This window comes from Manacus vitellinus, unplaced genomic scaffold (assembly GCF_001715985.3).
Source record: "Manacus vitellinus isolate BGI_N305 unplaced genomic scaffold, ASM171598v3 scaffold_4_pilon, whole genome shotgun sequence".
NCBI lineage: Eukaryota > Metazoa > Chordata > Aves > Passeriformes > Pipridae > Manacus > Manacus vitellinus.
In genome coordinates, this window is record NW_021940604.1 from 13,532,101 (window position 1) to 13,553,698 (window position 21,598).

The 21,598-nt window shown below is 36.0% G+C and overlaps 1 protein-coding gene across 1 annotated transcript in view; it reads right to left on the reverse strand.

The window, feature by feature from the left end:
* Positions 1 to 20,021, reverse strand: part of LAMA2 (laminin subunit alpha 2) — a 273,953-nt gene extending 253,932 nt beyond the window's left edge. Inside the window, exons 1-2 of the mRNA XM_018078006.2 lie at positions 19,931 to 20,021; positions 15,734 to 15,846 (exon numbers count right to left, since the gene is read on the reverse strand). Of these exons, the coding sequence (XP_017933495.1) occupies positions 15,734 to 15,846; positions 19,931 to 20,021 (204 nt within the window). The remainder of the gene's footprint in view (positions 1 to 15,733; positions 15,847 to 19,930) is intronic.
* Positions 20,022 to 21,598: the final 1,577 nt, after the last annotated feature.

Here is a 21,598-nt window from a genome sequence, read left to right on the forward strand (position 1 = left end):
TATATTTAACCAGTTATTTAAAAGTCCCGGTAGGGGCAGCAAAAGCACTGCAGATACCCCTTGTCCCAATGTGAAATCCATTCAGATGAGTCAAGGCTATCTCTGAACTGAGAAGGCCATCTCAGAACACCCTGCAGGTTAGTGGAGGTTATTGGCTACAGGGGGGGTCACCCCTTGAAGAGAAGGGGGGAGAAGTCTATGCAGAATTTATTATGGGATGTGTTAAGGGGATTGTGTAAATGGACAAAACTTAATATGGAACATTTAAGGAAGGGAATAGAGGTGGAGAAATAGAAGGACCAAGGTGGCTCAGGAAAGAACAAGTGTAAGATAGAGGGAAAAGGAGATAAAAGGAACCGGTTGACTGTATACAGCTAGGTGGTCAGCATATTAGGCCTGACCTTGATCACTGAAATCTGTCCTATTTTCTCATTAAATCTTGCTTCTTAGTATCTTCCATTTAGGTATGCTCCCTCTTTTTACTGGATATTTGTGAATAAGACTTAACTTCATGCTCAACTAGCCAACGAGCAGAAGAGGCCTGAGTACCAGCAACTCGAGCGGGGCTGCAAATCTCCAAGATCATGAAAAGATTATCTAAGGCTGCCTCCTGAAGCACTGCATGTTGTGTATGCATCCAGAGATAGACATGAGCCTAGTAGACTTTAATCCTGATCAGCTGGAGAGGAAGAAGAGGGTGAGGCAGGCTGTGCTGTGTTTGTGTTCATGTGGGTGCTGATAGAGTACTGTGGTCTGTTTATGTTGCTCTGTGCAGCCATGCATGTGTTTCACTCTCTCAGGATTATGAGCTATGCCTTGCTACACTCTGTACGTGAAGACAGAGCTATAGAAGCCTTGCATCCATCAGGCTACCAGATTCAGTAACTTTTAATACCTTGCATGACCAACAGTCAGGAATCACAGATTTAAACAGAGTCTCAATGCAAAAGTGTTCTTTGATCATTAACTTCTATCTTTACACTCAAGTATAAGAAATGACTGAATATGGCAGACATCATACATCTTAAATATCACATTTGCACTGTTTTTCATTTGGAATAGTCTCTCCTAAAGGCTTAAGACATGAAACAGATCAAATCCAACTACTAATGAACTGAAGGAAAGATTTTGTGAGTTTGAGAAACAGCTCCTTGTGTTCTCATAAGCAAATATAACCAATTCACAGTTACTGTTATGGATTATTGTTTGGGTCTAGTATGTACAACAGAGAGTAGGCAGTTTTGATGCAAGAATTTTTATACAAGTGGCTGTTTAAAAATAACTAAACCTCTCATTTTAGTCTCACATCCAACTCAGACCAAGAAAAAAGCCTTATTTAGAAATGGAGCGGCTCTCTGAATTCCTCAAAAGACGATCTAGCATTTGGTTTTTCTATCACTGTCCTGAGAGATAGTGGCCATGGTTTCAAATATTCTGCTCACGCTTAGAAATTCTGAAATTGAGAATAATGGCATGGGGTAGGAAAAGAATATGCTTAGCAGGATTTCAGTAATAGCAGTTTAGAGAGCTGAACATCTCTCCGCTGTGCTGCAGTTTGCCTTCTAATGATAATGTTGCTCCTGTTCATCTGAGCTGCTTCCAACTGAAACGCTGCTACCAGATGGGGAATTTGGGCTGAAAGAAACACTTGAGTCCAATATAGTTTTTTTTCCAGTGTTACAAGCAATTCTAGCAGGGCATCTGTCTCAGAAAAATTGTAGCTACAAAAAGTTCAAGCTATGAATGTCATGCAAATTAAGATGTCCACAGCACTTCATGGAAAAAAAAAGAGAGAAAGATTTTATCACAGCAAACCTTGAAAAGCTCTAAGGTAGCTCCAAACCAAGCTGCTTCAGGTAGAAATTCATCTTTTTTAACTACACAAAAATTCATAACGCTCAGTCCCTTTCAGTTAATACCTGTAGAACAAGGATTTTGAAAAAAGTATAAAAATACTTCAACTTAGAACAAGCTCAGCTTTCACCCTTCCCTGTATGTAACTGCTAGAGACGCACAAGTTCCTTTGAGAACGTCTTTCTCCTTGATAAAAATACATCATTTATTAATATTTCTCAACTTTTGCTCATGTCATGATTATGACTCCTGTCATTAAAAAAAAAAAAGAAAGTAAAGTCTAGTAAAAGAGTGCACTTTATACAATGTCAAACTGTAAAGCTCTCAAGTTGTCCAGGTGTTGAATATCTGAGACACATTAAGCCAAATGGAAGGAATCAGTACCTGTAAAGTTTCTGTCAATATCAACTTTGTTCTTTGTAATTTTCTCAGTTGGTTTTCTCCATTACCCACTGTTCAGTTGTTTGTGAAGGCCTCAAAAAGAATAGCTGCATTCTACTGACTATTTTTGCTGCTCATCATTGGCCTGGTGTATACCTGAATTGAGGCTGAAGTTAATAATCTCTTTTCACAGAGCTTTCAGATAATAGCAGAAAGCAGATTCTTTTCTCTTTATTTCCTAAAGCTAATAACTTCTTTCCATGGAGAAGGAGTATGGTGAGAAAAGGAAAGTTGATGAAAATGCCAATAATCAAACCCTTCTTCTTAAAATAAAGACTATAGAGGAGAAGGACAGAAAAGGTTGTTCTTCTATTTTGGTGCTAAAGCACAAAAAAATATTTTTTTCTTTTTTTTTTCTTGATCCAAGAACTGATGCTCAGCCTGGGTCCAGTAGCATTGAGAGAACTCAGGGTGAAGTGTCCATATTTCCTTCAGTGATGTTTCCATGCAGTGTCCTCTCACATACTCATACCAAGTCTTTACATTTTAATTTCATAATGAGAATATTAATTTTAACATAGATAAAACTACTTAGTCAGATACAGGAATAGCACATAATAAACTGCTTTTCCTAAAGAACACTCACTTTTCTTATAGAATTGTGGAATGGCTTGGGTTGGAAGGGTCCTATGAAGACCTAGTCCAACCTTCTGGTCTTCAGCAGGGACTCCTGCACTAGAGGCTGACTGTTTGGTAGTTCCCAGGGTCCTCTTTAATACCCTTTTTAAAAATTGGTGTGATATTTGCTTTTCTCAAGTCACTGGGGACTTCACCTGTGTGCCAAGGCTTTTCAAATATGACGAAGAGTGGCTTAGCAACTACATCAGCCAATTCCCTCAGGACCCCGTGAGGGACCTTGTGAAAGTTCTTCATATTTCCTTTTTGTACAACAGTCAGCAAGTTCATGCTGCATTAATTTTTTCAATGTGAAATTAAAGATCTTTTTCAATGTTATGGTTTCTAACTTTTCTATAGAGTGCTGAAAAGTATATAAATAAATACTTGTTATTTAATGAGGCGACATGTTACCCACCGTGTGGAGAGGGATAGAAACAAACATCTCAAACTGTTGTATTGTTGGCAGAGAGCATCTTCTGCATTATCAACACTTAAACCTTTAACATTTCCTGCTGAAAACTTCACAAGCTTTTACTTTGAGTTTTCTGTAAAAGTACATGTTATTCACCACATATAATGTATGCTTAGAGACATCATATCTTGAGGAACAGGGATTTTGGTTTGATTTTGATTGTAAGCTGTTCAAGGTTAATATCATTGATCCGAATATGAAATAGGCATGTACTAATTCACACCCATTCTCTGAACATGACACAATGTTCTCTGCATCTCAATCTCGAAATATTGGGCAATATGAACAACTTGAACAATGAAAACATTAATAAAGTAGTTCAAATAAAAAAATACAGAGTTTTCCTTTCAGAATATTTCTTTGTTGCCTCTTCATACGTGCCATGCCTAATTTCTTTAGATAAACATGATAGTGGTTAAGACCCCTTTAAAAATATATGCTGGCACTAATACGAACCTGTCTCATGTCACTAAAGTTTGGACATTTCAAAGACATATACAAGGAAAGAAGAAAATGTAAAAGAGATTAGATTCTAAAACAGATTTCCAGATAAAAAATGTGTATATGTGTTCAGTTGGCATTTTTGCTTTTAGTTTTTAATATTTTTTAAAATATCCTGAGAACTGCTTTGGATGTGGATGTGTTGTTGTATGGCATAGCAGGGAATATAGGGAATATAAAAAGTGATTTATGAGTGATTTTACATATTTCTGTCTCATAGCCCCCTTTCACAGTCAGAATTTACTTATGAATAATTACTAGTCATGATACATTAGGACTCACAACGAAGTGGAAAGTTTATCCTCACCATGTTTTATGTTCTGTTTAAGAACACACCAAGTCTCTGGTTTTCCATATTTTGTACTTGGAGAGATCCAACAGACGTCATTCTCCAAGCTGCTTTTGTCACTTAGTCCACATTAGTGCAAATAAAACAAAAAGAGCTACATTTATGACTGTTTTCAGTGACTGTCTAAACTACACGATAAATTACTTTCTAAGTGTTTTAGGTGAGCTTCCGTGGTCAGCAGTGTCAAGTTATTTCCTATATATTTGTAATTCATCCTAATTCTAATACCTTAAACATATATGAAGGACCACTAATATCTACACATTTATTTGATCTAGGAGGAATGTATTTGTGAAACTGGGCATTTTTCTGATGGTTCTCTTGGTTATGAGTTAGCATAGCACAACAAAAGCACTATTTTACAACCACCACTGTCAGCTGCAAAACTCATTTTTTCAAGTAAGCTTTTATCGTCATAACCTACTCAATGACAACATATTTCTTCAAAATGAATAACAAAATCTGTTCAAGACTGAGAATCCTATGAACCCATCACTTTGTCATGCTCCCATTCTCCCAGGCACTGTAATTTTCTTTAGAATCAAAACTGCTAACAGTACAAAAACAGAACACAACCTCATATTCATGTCAGAACGTATGTGTCAATGGATTCAAAATTATAAGAGAGTACTTTGGACCAATATCAAAGGTGAATAGCTCTCTTGTTTAAAGTCAGAATTAGAAAAGTGGTACGTATATTTATTGTAGTTACCCAGGGAAAATGAAAGGTAAGTAACATCAGAAAGAAAAAGATTTTGGAAAAACTTTTCATAAATCATTGTTCCTGTATATTATGAACTGAAGCTGAAAGGATTTGCTCACTTAGAATTCTTTCTGATAACCACAAAGCAATAAAGTTATGGTCTGATTTAGTGGGGAGCATAAAAAAATTGGGCAAAATAATCCTGTAGAGATTTCTTTTTAATACAACCACTCATCCTAGCTTACAGCACTTTATATGGTGGGTATTACAGCTCATCTTTCAGTACAATAATGGCTTCTTAGCATTTCAGAATACATTGGAAAGTACTCCCTCCATGTATTATTGCACCAGTGATGAAAAACTTTCCTTTTTGATGCTGTGGGAAAGTCAGCATGAGTATCTTCACTAACATTTGTTTGTTAGAACATCTAAAAGCTTAATGCAGCAGGGTCTTCTGCAGTTATGGCTGGCACAGACGTGCACTCTTGACCCTTAACTGAGGGAAAAGGTCATTTGTTCTTCTTTATGCTTTTGTGTGAGTGATATCAGTGTGGAAAACTTTATTCTGAGACAAGAACAGAGTCCTAGGTAACATCTGTTACCAATGTGCATATATTCTTCCTTCTCACAAATAAAAATCCAGGTGGAAAGCTATATAACGCAAAGTATATTTGCATATAGTATAAAAAACAGGTAGTTCTTAAAAATGTTTACGGTAATGTCAGAATATTTACTACAGTTTTATTTGTTTTCATGATGACAAATAATTATGTTGGTATGTTTGTTATAAATCCTCACTGATATATTTATGTGCTGTTTGTTTTCTTGGTTTTGTTTTTGAGTTTTTCAAACACTTTCATTATAAACTGGCTTTAAGTGCAATAGTTTGGTTTTAAAAATAATAATTCAAAAATTAGATATTAATTAATAATATAAACCCCCTAAAAATTAAATAATAACTTAAAATAACATCAGAAGGATGTCATTTGTTTCATTCTATCAATACGTAGTTAATGCATTATCAGCAAATAGCAAAACTAAAAAATGAAGTGAATTACTAAAATGTTCAGATTAAAGTCTATGAAGGCAACAAAAAAAAAAAAGAAATAAAATTTAAAAAATCAGTATTAGAACTAGCATCCAGACACATGTCTAAAAATTGGTTGTGGACTTTAATAAAACAGAACATATTTCTTTCCTCTTATTTTTTTTTAGTTCATTCCAGAGTCTCATTTGCATGGTTTTAATTGCATCTCTTTTGGGCTGTCACCTCAACAGTTCCTTAGTTCCTTACCACTTAGGTATAACTGAGCCAGGGAACTGGACTTAAGATTAATTTTTTTGGGGGGGAGGGGGATAATTAATGTTCTGAATTCTCAAATATTTATATTACTTCAAAACAGAATGATTCATGTGCAAGAAATACTGGGAACAAATACTGAGGATGACAGTTCTATGTTGCAGGCACAGACTCATAGATCACTATTGCATGTTTTGAGGTTTTACAGTCAGTTCAAGCCAACACAGAATGCCAACTGCTCAGAGAGGAGCGGAACTGTTTCCCCACTAGCTCCAGAAATACATTCCTGCCCCCTCCCCCAGGCTGGAATTAAAACCTCAGACAGCAAGCCAAATTGGAAAATTGATCTGGCAGAAACGTAACCCCAAAGAACAAGACAAGACATATCAGTATCAAGGTACATCTGGCTTGCTCCATGGCAATACAAGTGCTAGTGCCAGAACAAGAACAAGAACAACAGAAACATCTCCCTTTCACCAGTGACGGCAAAAGGATGTTTGCAATGATGAGGGCAATGGGGAGAGCAGCAATCAGGGGATTGCAGCATTACAGTCTCAAAATTCTTTGCTTTTTTTTTCCCATTTCTCTCTTTAGAAAAACATTTTTGAAGATGGACAAAGCCAATCGACATTTGACGGTGAAAAGTCCAAGAGTGGATTAAATTTCATTTCTGCTAAACTACTTTCTGGTTTGGGGACAAACAGAAGCTTTAAACCCTATCTTTAAAAAGCTGTTTTGAAAGAATTTGAAGTCCATAATTATTAGTAAAAGAGAGAAAGAAAACATTAACTGAAAACCTAAACAAAAATGTTCGCACATATATACAAATTTAACACATGAAGACCATCTGTCACTTAATTTTACTAAACTGCTTCTTACATCCCAAGACTAAATGGTATCATTAACTTCCTCTTCGTTCCTTTAGCTATTCTGATATTTGATATCAGAAGTTACTCAATTTGTAACAGAGAACTAGCTGTAATTTTTTTTCCCACTGCAAAATGTATTTGATATTCCAAAGAAGAGAAAATATAACATTAAACCCAAATAGCTCCTAGTGATATGCATATTCCTACACTACTATGCGAATAATGTGTAAAGGTTATTTTAATATGGCTGCGTTGCTCAACACATTCTGATTCCTTACCTACTGTTTGGTGAACTGTTATAGGTTTAAACAACAAAACTACAATTATGCATTAAAAGAAGCAATGTTGGTGTGAAATATCATTCAATTTACCTCATACTTCACTGTGGCTGTAAGAATGACTTCAGTCAACCCTGAAAGGATTAGTTTAAATGAACCTATTTGTGGGGTTCAACTGTATAGACAAATACCCAAACAATGGGTTCCACTAGTTATTTGAAACCAGAGAACAGGAAGATTGTTCCAGAATCCAAAACTTATGCATCAACTTCAAAATGGTCAAGACTCAAAAACTTGGTTATTTCTTCTTTAAGAAAAAATATTAATTAGACAGGGATGCAGACTGAGTAAAAATTTGTGCATGTCTGTCACTTAATTTTCCTTGTGATATAGTTCCTGTAAGAGGTGCTTTCAGACTCGCTTTGCAAGGGATGGTGAAACACAGGCAATATCTCACTTACTAGAAACACAAAGAAATGGTGAGTCATAAAGCGCGGTTTTACTTCTGAGATTACAAAAGTACTTCAAACCAGTCCTTCCTAGGAATCATTCTGTCATCTCCTCAGTCAAACACTAGAAAGAAGAGGGAAGAAGGCAAAAAGTAGGCAGAGAAGTGGTGATGGAAGTAAGAACTTAATTGTTCATATTAAGTTCCATTAAAAGCAGCCATTCTTCAAATTAAACATATTACAAATGTGTAGCCTGTCTCAGTCTGCACACACATCTGGGCAACGTCTTCAACAGTGTTCTGCAAGACAGTACTTGCCACACTTGACTTAAGTCACCTTTGGCTAACAAACAGTTGAACTCTGTTGCTTTGTAAAAGTGATGAACCTTTCTGCAGGAGATCTGTGCTCCCTCAAGGGATCTGGCTAATGTTGTGTATCAAGGGAACTGACAGCTGAAAATGTTTCCTTCGAAAAGCTATCAATAAAGCACAGTCATATTGGCAAAGAAAAGTAGCAAATGACAAGCAAGGTCCCAAAAACAAGGTCTCTTCATAGGAGAGTGTATTCCTCTCTCAAACTTCTCTTCTCGCACAACTGAAGTCAGCAATATTGCATTAAGAAATGGGGGAGTACCATCATTTTGGTGTGTGCAAAGTCTGATAGGCTCAACATAAAATCTGATAGGCTCAACATAAAATCTAGACTCAGTTCAGACAGAGAGCTTATGAGGGTACATCCACCTTAGCTTTGTAGCTCAGAAAAGAAGCATGGTCTAGAGGTCAATCTCCTACTGTCCCAATTTAGCATGCTTTTGCTCCTATAATTAATATATTGTGGAGCTCACAAATTGGATTCCTTTCAGATAAGAACCAAGCCAGGAGAACATGCTTAGACATACATGATTCATTTTATCTGCTAAGGGACATTCAGCCCATGGTCCCTAATAGAGTTAGTCCGAAGTAAATTTCTTGACGAGTGAGCTGGGTCGGCACCAAATACACATAAGTCCTCTCCCAAGTCTGTTCCCCTCTCTCCTATTGCAACATGCTCTTTGCTAATGCAGGCAAAATGGAAGTATCAATAATTAGATTTTTTCCTCAGTTGGTTTCAAATTTTACCCAAATATTCAAATTATAGTTCACATTTCCCATTATGTATAACAGCATAGAAGATTTATAAATTGCAATGTGCAACCCAAAATTCAAACTTTGAAATAAAAACAATTATTTTTAAGAAGCAATAATTATAAAGCACAGTAACAAAGTTATGAATCACAGACTGTATTTCACATGTGGTTTCTCAGCTGTGAAATATTACTTTCAGAAATATGTTATATGCTATTTTTAATATTTGTAGCTGTCCTACCTATAAAAGTTAAAAGTGAAGATGTACTTTCCATGGGGGTCTTCCTCCCTAGTTATCTTTTTTATAATTTGGTGACAACTGTGCACATACAGATTCTATTTCCCTTCACTGACAGAAGGTTTTTTCCCTCCCTTTTAAGCTCTTCCCACAGACTACCATACTGAGCACTTTTAACACACTACCCTCAGTCTTATCCTGGTTTTTCTCAGTCCCAACTTAAACCTCTCCCATTCATCTTGTCACAGTTTTTTAGTTCTCATATCTGTCTGCCACAGAGCCACTTAGTTGTACAGTCTTGTGTAGAGAAAGCAAAAGCAATCACTCATTTTGCAACTCTTTCCTTTTCCTGGTATTATTCCTATTAAGGACACACGACACGTTTGCGAGTGTGCACACAAGACATGTGTGTTTCTGCTCATGGGTATTAAAGTGAATCAACTAACTGAGAAATCATTCAAAACCTGATCACAATCCTCCACTTAAGTCATATTTGGAAAACATAGAACTACAAAATAATTAATTTAGCATCAGCAGAATATTGCTGCCTGCTCTTTGCAGATGCTTTTCAAAATGCTTCTGAGCAAGTCAAGCATTCTTCTCCCTTTATTATTCAATTCTCTATATAGTTTAAGAAATGCCCTTTCCCAAAGTATTATATGTGCCACTGAGATAGTCAAGTCCATGAGTCTAAAATCTTACATTCTAGAAAGTAATGAAATACACTTCAGGAGAACTGGGACTGCAGTGATTTCCTCGTAGAGTCAGAACATGATTTTTTAGACTCCTTCCTTCCTACAGAAGGAGAGTAGGGGACAAGATGAAAGGATGATGTGAAAGAGTTGGACACTATTAGAGTTTAAGGAACTTAAAACTGATGAATGGCAATTGTTTCATAGAGAAATCAACTATATAGCTTAATCAGTTATTCTAACTCTTGCATCTTACAAGGCTCTGAAGAGATTCAATTACTTTCTTTTTTTTCAGAAATGTATGCCTGGAAAGGATAACCTGGACACTGCAATGATCCTCCACAGTCTCAGGCAATTAGTTATTAAGATTAGAAATTAGTTATTAAGATTGGAAATCTTAATAACATAGTTATTAAGATTAGAAATTTCTGTCAGAATATTAACTCTGTGTCCACTTGAGTTCCACACATCTGCAAGTCACAGAAAATATTCCAGCACCATTTAAAAAATATAAAGTGTCTTCTAAAAAAGTCAAAACCCACAAAAATATGCTCCTGGCACAAGTATCTTAGCAACAACAAGGGTATTGCCAATGTCCTTGTTACCTACAACAGCAGGGAATTTGTTAATAAAAGTGTCCTGATGTGTGTAGAAATCAGAAACAGATGGGCTGACCACTTCACCTCAAACTGCCAACCGGTTTTCCTGCATATTTGCCAGTTTTCTTTAAAGACACTCTACTATCTTCCACATGACTGCGAAATTAAACCAATTGAGGATTTAGGAATAGCACAAGTACAGGGAATATGTTCTCCCTGGAAGTCTAAGCATCTCTGTTTTGCCAACTCCCTGTTCTGTACTTCTTGAAGACAAGGTCTCTTTTCTTAGTCAGGTAAGTCCTGCTATACATTGCACTCACTGGACCTGAATTACTTCTGGTGGGCACTTGAACTGCCCACCACTCTTAAGGTAAAACAGACAGACACAGACTACCAACAAGCAGGACTAAGAGCTGCAAAACAGTAGACAGCTTCTCTTGGTAATCTGTAGTGCTCCATAGGTGCAACAACCTCGCATATCTACGAACCCACCCTTCCAAACTCGGATCTGCAGTTTCAGTAACCAGGGTAGCTCAACCTGTCACTCTAACCTTCATTTAAATTCATGTAAGCAACTCCCAAATAAATCTATACTCACATTTTGACCTCCTATGCACTTTCTGGATGAAAAGCATTGTAAAAAATAATTCCACATTTACAGGTATGAATGCAGTTCCATAATATTCTTGTAAAATACATAAGGATTGTCCTAATGGTTAAAAAGTGGGAAAAAGTGAAGGGTTAAGAGCAAATTAGCAAAGATGCTCAGAACCAAACAGTTCTAGTTTTCAACTCCTATTTTTATAATAGATGGGGTACAAATTTCAAGCATACTTCAGTGATTTAGAAACCTAGCCTCCATTATAGATAAAAGCTCTTTAAAAGTATTAAGGTAAGCTGCAACTGTTGAGAGAAAAGAATAAAAAATACTGCATTTTTCCCAACCTGACTGATAATATTTTGGCTCTTTCTAACATTAAATATATTTTACTTCTTCTAGTTTATTAGTTATTGCCAAATAGCATACATCATTTTTATACGGTTACACTGCACAATACAGTAAAAAAAATGTCACTGCCCCAAAAAGCCAAGCATTATATAAATGAGGAAATTGTAATTATTTTCCTATTTTTTCATGAAATTAGGATTGCTAAAAGCATTCCATGTACTATCATAATTACTAGCAATAACATAAAAACTAATGCATTCCTGCAATTTTCAATCCATTACTTCTGGTTTCATCATTTGTTATTTCTATCTCACAAAAAGGAGTTAAGCATTTTTATACTTAAAGCAAGAATTTATCAACACAAACATAGCAATTACTGAATCTCCTAAAAGCCAAACATAAAGAATAGAATTTCTTTTAAGTGAGGCCTCACTGGTGACCTTCACCATTCATAGTGGCTACTACACAAGACACTAACTGAAAGAGAAATTTCATATTTTACCAGTTACTTTAATAGAGTCTATAATGCTGTGTCTACAAAATTCCTGAAAAAGCAAACAAAAACTCCTAATATTTCTCAAAACCCAAACAACTCTTATTTCTTACGGCCAGTCTAAAAGCCATGCAAATCCCAATAGACCTTTTACTACATTCTGGGGAACAAAACTGTTGTTCTGTTTATGTATGGTGGTGAGTAACACAGTGTGCATTCCTAACTACATGTGTTACTGAGATCATAAAGAGTGTGTCAGACAGCATTAGTGACACAGGGTCTTATCCCATCTCTCTGACGTCCACAGAAACCTAAACTCTGCTCCTATTCCAGCCAATAACAAATGAATGGTCTTAAGAGAAGGCGATTCAGAAGCTTTAGAACGGCAAAAGGACTGCCAAGTTTTCTTCAAGCAGTAAGTAAGAGAACATGTGAAAGAAACAGGATCATACTTGATCCTTGCCTCATTTAAAAAAATAGTAACAAAAAACTCCAAACCCACACCACACACAGTGCAGTATTCTCAGGCTGCTGTCAACTGGAACATAAAGAAGCCCTTTAGGTACATCAGAACACCCCATACTTTTTCTTCAATATCCTCCCTGACCCTAGCTTTTAATATATAAGAAAATGTAAATCTTCAGAAGTGCACAGATTTGTTTATTTCTTATTATAATCTAGATACTGACATAGCAGGGAAAAAACAGAACTTGTAGAGCCTTAGTTTAGCAGACCTGCTCCAAACAACCACACGAGTAAAATCACTAGGGTGATGAAAAACAAGGATAGTAATTTAGTTCTAATGCTGGAGTCCTACTTACATACTAACAGATCATTGCCAACAAGAGGCAACAAGATTGCTGTAAAGGCAAACCAGTTAATAACTCTGAAAATTTAAAAGATATGTTAAAAAAACCTGAAACTTTTTAATGGACAGGACCTTACTCTCAAACTTATGTAAAAAGTTTTAGCCCTGCAGATTGAATGAGAAATGCACATTGAATACTTTTGCATATATAAGGCCAAAGACACAGATGCAAGATTGTTTCTGCCAGTAACAATGAGGGCTCCAAAGCCAGACTGCTAATGACACTTCCAGGGTTCAAAGGTTCTTCTAGGTATAAAGACTGCTGGCCACCACAAGTGCTTCAGTGTCACAGACAGAAGGGACTTACAAGAAATTTTACCATCACATAATTTGGCTGAGAGATTTTTTACAAGAAATACAGGACAACAACCTAGAAATCCAAGCATTACCCTTTATTTAACTTTACTGAAGTTCTAAGTTCTGGACTAAGTTAAGTTTGATCTCTAACAACACACGGATGTCTCAGTGCCCTGACTTTCATGTAATTTTTTTTTATTTTATAACAAACTATGCCTTATTCAAGCCTCTATAGTTGATAAGTAGCTTTTGTCCTCTCTAAGTATGGCTAAATGAGAAAGAATGGAGATATGGACAAGTGAAATCAATAAACCAATAATAAACTGAAATAGAAAACCGACTTCCATAAAGAGACCACAGAGGAAGGGGAATTTCAGTCCAGTGAGCCAGAGAAAGGGCCCCTTTCCTCTTAATACCTGGAAAACAGATTATGATATTGTTTCCCACAGCATTCTCCTGGAGAAACTAGCTGCTCATGCCTTGGACAGGTGAACTGTTCACTGAGTGAAAAACTGGCTGGATGGTCAGGGCCAAAGAGTAGTGATGAATGGTGTTACATCCAGCCAGTGACTGGATGTCATGACTGGTGTTCCCCATGGCTCAGTACTGTGGTCAGTCCTGTTTAACACCTTTATTGATGATCTAGACAAGGGGATCAAGTGCTTCCTCGGCCAGTTCACAAGTGACACCAAGTTGGGTGGGAGTGTTGATCTGCTAGAGGGCAGGAAGGCTCTGCAGAGGGATCTGGATAGGCTGGATCAATGGGCTGAGGCCAACTGTATGAAGTTTAACAAGACCAAACTTGTGGTTTGGACCTTTAACAAGGTCCTGCACTTGTGTCATAACATCCCTATGGAGCACTACAGGCTTGGGGAGGAGTGGCTGGAAAGCCATCTGGAAGAAAAAGGGGGGACCTTATCACTCTCTACAACTACCTGAAAAGAGGTTGTAGAAAGGTAGGGGTTCAGTCTCCCAAAGAATAAGTAATAGGACAAGCCTCAAGTTGCCCAGGTTTCAAATCAGTATTAGGAAAAATTTCTTTACAGAAATGGTTCCCAAGCATTGGAACAGGCTGCCCAGGGAAGTGGTGGAGTCATCTCTCTTGGAAGTAATTAAAAGACGTGTAGATGTGACACTGGCTTAGTGCTGGGTTAATGGTTAGACTCATACTTAAAGGTCTTTTCCAAACTAAATCATTCTGTTTTCTGTTCTGATTCAAGTTGAAGACAAATATGTGTGAACCACAAATTAGAGAAGATTTTTGCAGGGGGGATTAATTTGTTACTGACTTAACTGAATACCAAAACTTCCAAGTTTAATAACAAGATGAACAAATTTGGCACCAGGTGATTGTTCTGTATTATCTTTCTTTTATAGTGCCCTGGTTTTCAGCTAGGGTAGAGTTAATATCTCAGTAGCTGTTACAGTGCTGTGTTTTGGATTCAGAATGAGAATGGCATTGATAATACACTGATGTTTTGGTTTTTTGCTAAGTCATATTTATCCTAAGTCAAGGACTTTTTATTTCTTGTCTCATGTTCTGCCAGTGATGAGGTATGCAAAAGAAACTGGGAGGGAGCAGAGCTGGGACAGAGGACCTGAACTGACCAAAGGGATATTCCACACCATAGAATGTCATGCCCAGTATACAAACCGGGGGGGAGATCCATAAGGGTGGTTGATCTGGGTTTGGGAAGGGAGAGTCTGGCACTGGTCAATGGGTGATGAGCAACTACATTATGTATCACTTGTTTTCCTCTTTTTATTATCATTATTGTTATCATTTACCACTATTACTGCATTTAGCTTTATTTCCATTTACTAAACTGTTCTTAGATCAACATACAAGTTTTACTTGGATTCTCCTTCCCATTCCATTGGGGTGGGGTGAGACAGGGGGAGTTGAGCGAATGGCTGCATGGTGCTTAATCTCCAGCTGGGCTTAAAACCACAACACATAGTAAAAATAAAATTATTCTCTATCTACCCTCAAATCCTCTTGTTTTACATACTTGGAATTTATGTAGCATTTTCATAAGCATCAAATTACTGCATCCTGAATAGCTACCTCTGTCAAGCAAGACTCCACTGACAAAAAGCAATTCACTTAAGGACTTCATTAGGCAAACTCCTCCCTTTACCCAGGTTGTCCCTCAACATAACCCATCACCTGTACATGTTTCCTTAGCATAGTCAACTCATGTTTAGTGTATTTAAGTATTTTTAGTATTTTTTGTGTATTTAAGTGTATAATATTATGTTACTGAAACAAGAAAGAATAATATTCTGAACATAAACTTTTATTCATAGTACTTTTACCCAAAATTATCTTTTAATAGTCTTTAAGGAGCCAAAACAGAAGTTCCTGTGAAAAAAAATACTGAAAATGTTATAGTTAAAATAATTTTAAGCACAACTTCATAAAAATATATACGAAATAACTATTTTAATTTGGCACATTATGCTACAAGGAATGGGTCAGTCAGAATTATCCATATAAACAACAAAAAGTTATAAGAGAAGCTGAGCATGTCTTCATAGTATGAAAGAAACACAGAGCAAAAATTAAGATAATCCAGGTGATCTATTGTGCAAGAAAGAAAGCCTTTTCAGAAACAAACAAACAAACAGAAGTCTACCTGTTGGAGGTCCAATGTAATGGTCACATAATGATACTCAATTCCATTCTGGATACTAGGGCTTTGCCACCAAGTGTTCTTGCCATCAATTGCATTTGTTATTGGGTGTCGTTCTGTTAGAAAAGCAGAAATATATAAATAAATTTCAAAATTATTAAAAGATTTAATTATTTTTAGATCTGAAATCTAGATATTAATACAATTACAGAACTAATGAGGCAGGACTTTAAAATAAAAAATAATAAATTAATTTTTCTTGTACTCTTGGGGTACCAGTCAGGCTTATTATTACTAGAATACTCATCTGATGTTGTTTAATTTTGCTAAAGAAGAATCACAAGAAGGTGATTCAGAACATCTAAATGCAGAAGGCTCTCATGATTCTACAGAAAATGCAGGCATCTAAATCAAGCAAACACTTCCTGCAGTCTTCCAAAGTTTCAAGTATTGTAAAGTCATAAAACATTGCAAAAGTAACAACAAATCAGAAACCTGAGATATGGTGTGCAAGGAAAGCAGAGATTAAAGTAATACTGGTACTTGCACTTCTAAGACATTTCTAAGCACACATGGAAATAATTCAGGAAATAATTCAGAAATCATTAGAGAGGAATTTATTCCTCAACTGGAAAATTTTCTGACTCATATACATGCATATAAAGAAGGTTTGTTTGGTTATAATCCACACGAAAGTCCACGATGTTTTACTTTTCATTTCTACATATATTCTGCTGCAGTATCCCAAATGAATCTCAAGAGGGATATGAATTGTATTGTTCTTAAATTTCAAGACCTTCCAAATTACTAAAGTCTGCTTAGATTTTGTTTTTATCTAGACTGAGAAAAATCACACTCAACATTTTGGGCTACTTTCTGTGGACAATTTGTGTTTCTCTCCTGTACAACATGGAGCATAACATAATCAGAATTTTAAAAAATACAGATCTACATTTTGAAGTCCCTAATTGTCTAGAGCAAGCCTGTACATTATGAGGAAAATAACCCAAAGGAAATTGAAATTGAAGTTTCTTCTATGCAACTTTTGTCTGCAACAACATAGCATATTAGGAGAAAACCTAACCCCTCTTATTAAGGATGACTTTCTAAACTGACAACTTTTCTTGATATAAAACTAGAATATGTTTCATTACTAGCTAGTCCTAGAACTGCAAATAACTAATTCATGAATTGATTAATTGTTATTTTAATTATTACTTAAATCAACCAGCCAGATTGATAGCCTTTGTGTCTCTGATTTTTTGCTACAGCAATCACCTGTGAAGGACAGGAGTCCTAGCTCATTAAGGAAAGCCAGAATGTCTGACCATATTTAAATATAGAATCGAAGGGCTCTGTGGGAGTGAGAAAAGGTACAGACCCTCAATACTGAAAATGCAAAAAAATTTCATTTAAATATTAGATTATTCAACAGCATTAGCGGGCAGCAACATTTGGAAGTTACAATACTGGTGCTACAATTGATGTTGATGGTAGCTTTATATTGAACAGAAAAGCAAAACACACCCTAACGTTTTACATGTTGTCAGTTCCCCCAGTTCTGATCATTTTCACAAATCTTGGCTTTAAATGAGTGGTAGCAAAAATCAGCTGTAAATCAAACTCAGAGATCCTCAGTGATTGTGACAGAAGCTGTCTAATTGGAAATTTTAATCTGAGTCTCTTCAGATGAAATTGATACAAAGGTATATCATGAGAAGGTGGATTGGGAGATGAATCAACAATTAACTGTAATCACCATTATGAAAGTTTAATCATAATTAATTTGAAAACACTGATTAATTGCTGGGATGTATTGCTTATTTAAAAGGTAAGGGGAAAATATAATATTTATAAAAAGGACTGGATTGCAAATGCAGTTCAAGGATCAATCTCCCTCATGGATGGCAAGAGGGAGAACTTACAGAGTGAGCCTATCAAACTGTGCTCTTTAATTTGGACTCACATGTGATTAACCAGGGAATTTCTGTACACTTCCTATTACAGTAATTAAGGGGAGGCACTCCAGACTCACACATTCCAGGGGGATCATTTAAAGTCTGGTTATATTACATGGTTCTCCTATTAACAAGCCTTCTCTGTTTAAATAAGGCACTTCTTTTTGCCAAATTAATGTTTAGAAACTTTAAAATGAGACGTGGTTGTCAACAAAAGACCAGCTATTATGAAGTTGGGCAGACTGAAGTTTAGAAGAGGGTAGGGGCAAGGGGAAACACAGATGTATATCACTTAGATGGGTTTTTTATATGCACACACACACACATTATGTACGTCTGTATACACACATACATCAGTGTACATTATCTGATATCATAGGCTGGACAAAGGAATATATCTGGTTTAGGTTTGGGTTTTGAATTAAGCAAACTTGATCTAGGAGAAAAACTTGTCTCTAAATATTCATCTATAAAGCATCTGTCTCTAAATATTCATCTATAAAAAAGGAAACAGTCTACTGCACAATCTTTCCACTAGTTGGAATGCTTCCAAAAACTCCTGAATTCTTCTCCAAGTGAGAGACACTGCTATAGTGTAACATATTTAGATGCTTATATTGCTACAAAATCATATGACCTTATCTCAGAAGGTGGCATTAACTGCGGTTAAAGAAGACATTGAAACTTGGAAAACTATCTTGGGGAAAAAAATAGGTTGCAACTGTCTTCAGACAAATGTAATCTATACTGGGACAATTATAACTAGCTTCGCAAATATAAGATGGGAAGCAAATGGATACGTAGCAATTTATTAGGAAAGAAAGCATCTGAGGACTGTAGTGGAAACTAGCTTTGTATCTTTTCCTAGTGCTGTCACACCATTAGAAAGGGGAAATGTCTAATTAAAACACGTAAACAGGAATATATGCTGTTCATTCTGAAGCAAATCTAGATTACTATGCAGTGCTAGTAAGAGCTCAGGTGAATTTTAATAAATATGAAAGACTCTAGAGAAAATTCAGAGAACTGCAATTTGCACAGTTAAAGTTCTAGAAAACACAGCCTATGAGGAGAATGAAAGAAAAGATAGCTGAGTGCTGATGGTCTTGCTCTATCTAGTTTCTACACTAAGAAAATAGTTTGGTTAAGAAAAAGGAAATAAGTCATTCCTTGTATTGACTGAATTTAGGAAATAGGCAACATGAATTTCTGCAAGGAAGATGCAGATAAACTATTACAAAATCATTTTGTAACAGGTAAAATACCTCTAGGCAGAGTGTCCATGAGAGAAAGTTTCTAAGTAGAAGCCAAACAAGCTTCTGTCTGGAAAGCTACAGCCATAGCTCATCCTGTCTAGAACTAACAGACAGATTAAATGTTTTTGGGGTTTTTTTCTTTATCCTGTGGTTTTAAGCACTTGCTTAAATGTCATGAGGTATAAATATATCTGAGCTACATTTTAGAGGGAAACAACTAGGAAAAAAATATAATTGTCTCCATGCTTTTGTGTCCGTGCTTCTTCCAACATTTTAACTACTCCATTAAGAGCTGTCTTAAGTATCTCTACACTCTCTACCATCTACTGTGCCAACATACTCATGAAAATATAACTATGTTAAAGTTATTCTTGTCTTCCACTACAAGGTCACATGAAATTAAACTTGTATTACTCGAGTAAGAAATTTCCTTAGTTCTAATCTTCCCAACTACTATAAATAGGCTTCTCTGAAGTAGATTATAACAAATTCATACTAGAAAACTGTTAAACTAAACATTAAACCAAGCAATGTTACATAATTTATTTTTTTTTGCTGGGTCAGTGAAACTGAATTTACTGAATTTTTCAGTAAATTTTTTTTACAGAAAATTTTACAGAATTTTGCTTAGATTGGCCAAAATGTTCAAATTCCACATGTATGTATGCAGGTAAAAGTCACCTGGTTTTCATTCACAATTAGTATATTTCAAAAGAATCCAACAACAGTTGTAGACACTTAATTTTTCTAAATCTGAATTTAGGTGCTCTGCTTTTCAGTACCTGAATCAGAAAGTTCAGTGTGAGGAGTATCTACATCAGATATAGATTTTGAAATACCTTTGGGAGAGATGGGTAACCTGACTTAAAAAGAGACCCACATTTCACAGAAATTGGGCTGGTGAACTACAGTTTTGTTTCCTGAGTATCTACACCCTTTGGAAAAAAAATCTTTTCAAAGGAAAAAAATGAAAATGGCACACATACGATGTGGAACCCTGCTCCTTTGATCACAAATACGGCACTGAGGGTTCCTTGCAGGCTGTCCAGGTACATGTTCAACGAGTTTGCAGTACATTTCTCGCCCCTTTTCTCCACAGGTAGCATTGGTTGTGATGAGAGCATTACTGGCTAGGTTCAGCACTGCAGGAAACAGTCCTGCAAAAAAATAAAATAAAATCATAAATAAAAGCAACAGAGGTAAAACCAAGGTGAACTTAGCAGAATAATCATGAGTGAACGTAACACCTGTTATGACGTTAAAGCAAAAGGTTTAGTTTTTAACAACTATGGAAGTAATGAAGAACAACTTTGGATGTGCATCCAGAATTTAGACATCAGACATTAGATATTAGACTGATGGTTTTCTCCTCATTCTTCTAAAATTCGAATTGCTACCTTCTGGTTATATCTTAAACAACAGCACGATGCCAAAGAAGAAAGTAAAGTGTAGAAACATACAAAGCATCATAAAACTTTCTTTTTCATAAACAAACCTTGTGTTCCTACCCAACTGGATATTGTAACACTGTACACAAAATACCTAGGAAAACTCTTCATCATTTTCTTTTCTGCTTACATGCATTGAAAAGTTTTTCCTTTAGAGTGTGCAGCACTTGTATTACACTGTATTACTGTTCTGCTCATAGGACCTCATAGGCACCTTTGTCATCAGAGCAGCTGAGTAATTCATTCAGCAACATGAATAGCATATGCCATGTTTCCCCTTCCTCAAGAAGAGAATAATATATACGACATCATATCTTTTATGGTAGCATTATTGTTATTTTTCCAGGTGCACACGCTGAGTGATGTACTATAACTCTCATTCAGCACAGCACTTAAGCACATGTCTGAATGCTCTGCTGAGCCAAGTTCTATGTAGCAATAAGCTATAAAGATCATAAACCATACAAAGAACATTCATTAAGGTGGACTACTCTCCTTCCCACTAAGTACTGATCAAAATCTTTGAGCCGTAATAAAATTCCTCCATATAGACAAATTAACATGATGTGCTGAATGCATACATTAGCACCTCATATTAAATCAATCAGTTTTGCATCTTCAAAAGCATAATTTGTCCTGGCTACAGGTTAAACCAAAAAAAACCCCACAATAAAACAAGCAAGAGAAAAGGCTAACGTACAGATGTTTGAGATCACCTTCAGATTTACTTTATGATAATTTACACTGGCCCAAAACCCACTCCTCTGCAATTCATTCAGCTTCTAACCCTATTTTACTATTATAACCTTAAAATAAGGCTTTAATAAAAATTGAATTGGTAGTTATTGTACTCTGATAAAGTTCCCTGTAAAATGGCATTCCTTTTCGTCCTCCACAAATGGACAACACTCTTTAACTGACTCCTTGTTCAGACAGTCTACTGCTTGTTCAGGCAGTCTACTGCTTGTCTCTGCAATTAACCTGTATGCCATTTAATTACCAAGCTTGGCTGGTCATGGTACAGCTCTTTGACTCTCCTGTTCACTTTAAAACCATGTGTAAATACACTGCTTGAGAAAGAGAACAAATTAGTTACTAACCCGTTCAATTTGTATAGTCAATCAGTACTTGAGATTTTATTGATCAAGTAGTTTGCCCCTTCTGTATAGATTACAGCTCATTTTCATTACATTTTAAAATCTGTAC